Source organism: Arachis ipaensis, chromosome B01 (assembly GCF_000816755.2).
Source record: "Arachis ipaensis cultivar K30076 chromosome B01, Araip1.1, whole genome shotgun sequence".
Taxonomy (NCBI): Eukaryota; Viridiplantae; Streptophyta; class Magnoliopsida; order Fabales; family Fabaceae; genus Arachis; species Arachis ipaensis.
The window spans coordinates 125917492-125920230 of NC_029785.2; the positions used below are offsets into that span (position 1 = coordinate 125917492).

The 2739-nt window shown below is 34.0% G+C and overlaps 1 protein-coding gene across 1 annotated transcript; it reads left to right on the forward strand.

Moving 5' to 3' along the window:
* Window positions 827-2579, forward strand: LOC107636624. The gene is made up of 3 exons (XM_016340124.2): window positions 827-1143; window positions 1748-1969; window positions 2074-2579. Exons 1-3 carry the CDS (start codon window positions 973-975, stop codon window positions 2293-2295), a joined length of 615 nt encoding a protein of 204 aa, XP_016195610.1. The 5' UTR covers window positions 827-972; the 3' UTR covers window positions 2296-2579.

Genomic DNA, 2739 nt, shown 5'->3' on the forward strand with positions numbered 1-2739 from the left:
AGAAATTAAAATTAATTTTTTTAATAAAAAATATTTTAATTTATTATTTATTATTTATAATACAAAAATTAATATAAAATTATTTTTTATGACAAATAAACAATAAATAAAAACTAAAATAAATTTTCTATTAGAGATGGTCTAAGGCCATACTCGTCTTATTGTTCTCTCTCCACCGTTTACAATGCACTTTTTAATTTGAATATGGAAATAAAGGTGATATTGAATTCGGATATGGGGAATATTAGTGCTTCATAGCAATGTGGTGTCAGTGGAACATAACTTTGATCATGCGAGTTCTTTGTCAGTAAAAAAATTGACAACAACAAACAACTCGAATGGTCCGTTTTCTAGCTTCCGAAATTCATATTTGTCCAACCACAAATCGGACCATGCGATTTCTTAAGCAAAATTTTAAAATCAAACAACTCGCATGGTCCGATTTGTGTACTCTGAGTTTTTTCAATTTTTAAACACTCTGAAAAATTTTTTAACTTTTTAAACACAAATCGGACCCTCCGATTTGTGTACTCCCACAATTTTAAAAAACACAAAAAATTATCCATGTTAAAATATATCACTTATTTTGCTTCCATATCAAAATTTTTTAACCCAATATTCACACTAAACTGATGAGAGAAACTAATTTGGTCTAGCGTTTATTATATTTAAATATTATTATTTTAACTTATTTAATTAAAAATTATTAAATAATTTAATAAATTTAACTAAATTATTATTTAATAATTTTTAATTATTAGTTTTTAACTTAAAAAATGGACTCAGCCTGAATAATTATGTATGTAATATTGTGATGTAATTATTTATGTTGATTAATAGTTCTTGACTTCTTGTTTTCATTTCTTACCCTTTCCCATCTACTTGAGGACGGATTGGACAAAAGCGACAAGTAAATAGAGGTATTTGGGAGCGACGGTAGACGGTAGTGGTAGATAGAGAAGGCATCGGAGAATGGCAGGGATTGTAAACCTAAGCCCGCCAACTCCAATCCTAACTTTCAGCAACTCCTCCCGCCACCGCAACCACTTGTTAACGCAAACAAAGCCCGACTCCATCTTCGACCACCCGGCCCTCCGATATAATGGCAGATTCTTCTGCCTTTTCTCCGACAATCGAAGACAGGTTTCTTTATTCCCCTGTCATACCGATTAACTGCATGCTTTCTTCTCAATTGTTAAATTTTTACTCAATCTTTTATAATACAAGTTTCCACAATAATTTGCAATATCCTCATTGTTTGTTCCCTTTGCTTATATATATGTGTGTGTTTGCTTCATAGCAGTTCATCAATTGCGTGCTCATGATAAATAATAATAACACTAGAGTCTGATACTATTTCTAAACTTGTAGTAGTTCCTGTCGTTAATTTTTATTGGCTGAAATGAACTGCACCTGCAATTTGTCCTACAAAGCAAGTTCCCCTCATAAGTATCTTCCGATTTTGCCGGGTTATTAGATTCTTCATAGGATTTACCTATTTACACTCCGCAATTCGTACTATCTTCAATAATTATATTTGTGTCACCACTCTCCATAATGTTGAGCTTGCAACTTAATTTCTATTTGCAATTTCTTGTCATCAAATGACATTTAGATGCCAAGGCAATCAACAATAGTACAATCCTGAGTTTCAATTCTTTTTCTGTCATGTGTAACATTTGGAAGAACAATGCTAATGTCAAAGTGGAAAATTTAATAGGGAACTGAAAGTGAATTGTGATGGCAGGAGCAAGCTAGAAAAGCATTAGAAGGTGCTCTGAGTGGGAAGAAGAATGAACTTGAGAAGTGGGACAAAGAAATCAAGAGAAGAGAGGAGCTGGGGGGCGGAGGTGATGCTGGTGGAGGAGGTTGGTTTGGCTGGGGTAGATATTTCGGCTGGTCTAATGATGATAATTTTTGGCAAGAAGCAAAATATGCTTCTCTCACGATCCTTGGTATCACTCTCATGGTAAGAAGCTCCTGATTCTACTCATTGCATCTGCTGATATATTCATAACACAATATAAGATATAATAGAAACTCTTATATTTCAATATATCTCTTCATTTTCAGTATCTCCTAATTGCTAAAGGTGATTTGCTTGTTGCTGTCATTTTGAATCCCTTGCTGTATGCACTGCGGGGAGTGAGAAATGGGCTTGGTTTTGTAACATCGAAAGTCTTGAAAAATAGTTCTCCCAGTAGGCAGCATGATTTTGGTGGATTTTTCAAGAAGGAAGAGTATCAGCAGGCTTCTGCTAAAGAGAATGTTGTTAGAAAATGGGCTAGTGACTAGTGAGTAACAAGTTTGTTACGGGTTTGGCATCACCTCCTTGATGCAGAATGCTATGTTATTCTTGTAACTTTGTTTTTCCTTTGGCTTCTTAGGTTTTTATTACCCTTTTTGTTATCCTGGGAATTCAGTTAGGGTTCTAAATTATGCTCATGTTGACCTATGATCTTGTAAAAGCTTGCAAGTTGCAATCAAGAAATTTTGTCTCTGAAATGACTTTGGAGTTACTACATTTTAGTAGTGGTTAGTTACTTTTAGATTGTAATGTTAAATGCAGATTTTGTTTTTATTAATTTTTATACATAGAACAGCATAAAAGTTTTAAGGCCAAGTTGGAAGTTAGTTTCTTTTTATCACCGGCATCTAAGTTGTATTACCTAATCCAACTAACTTGGGCCGGCTCGACAAAGCTCTCGTATGTGGGCAGGGGAGGTTCTCACAACGAGG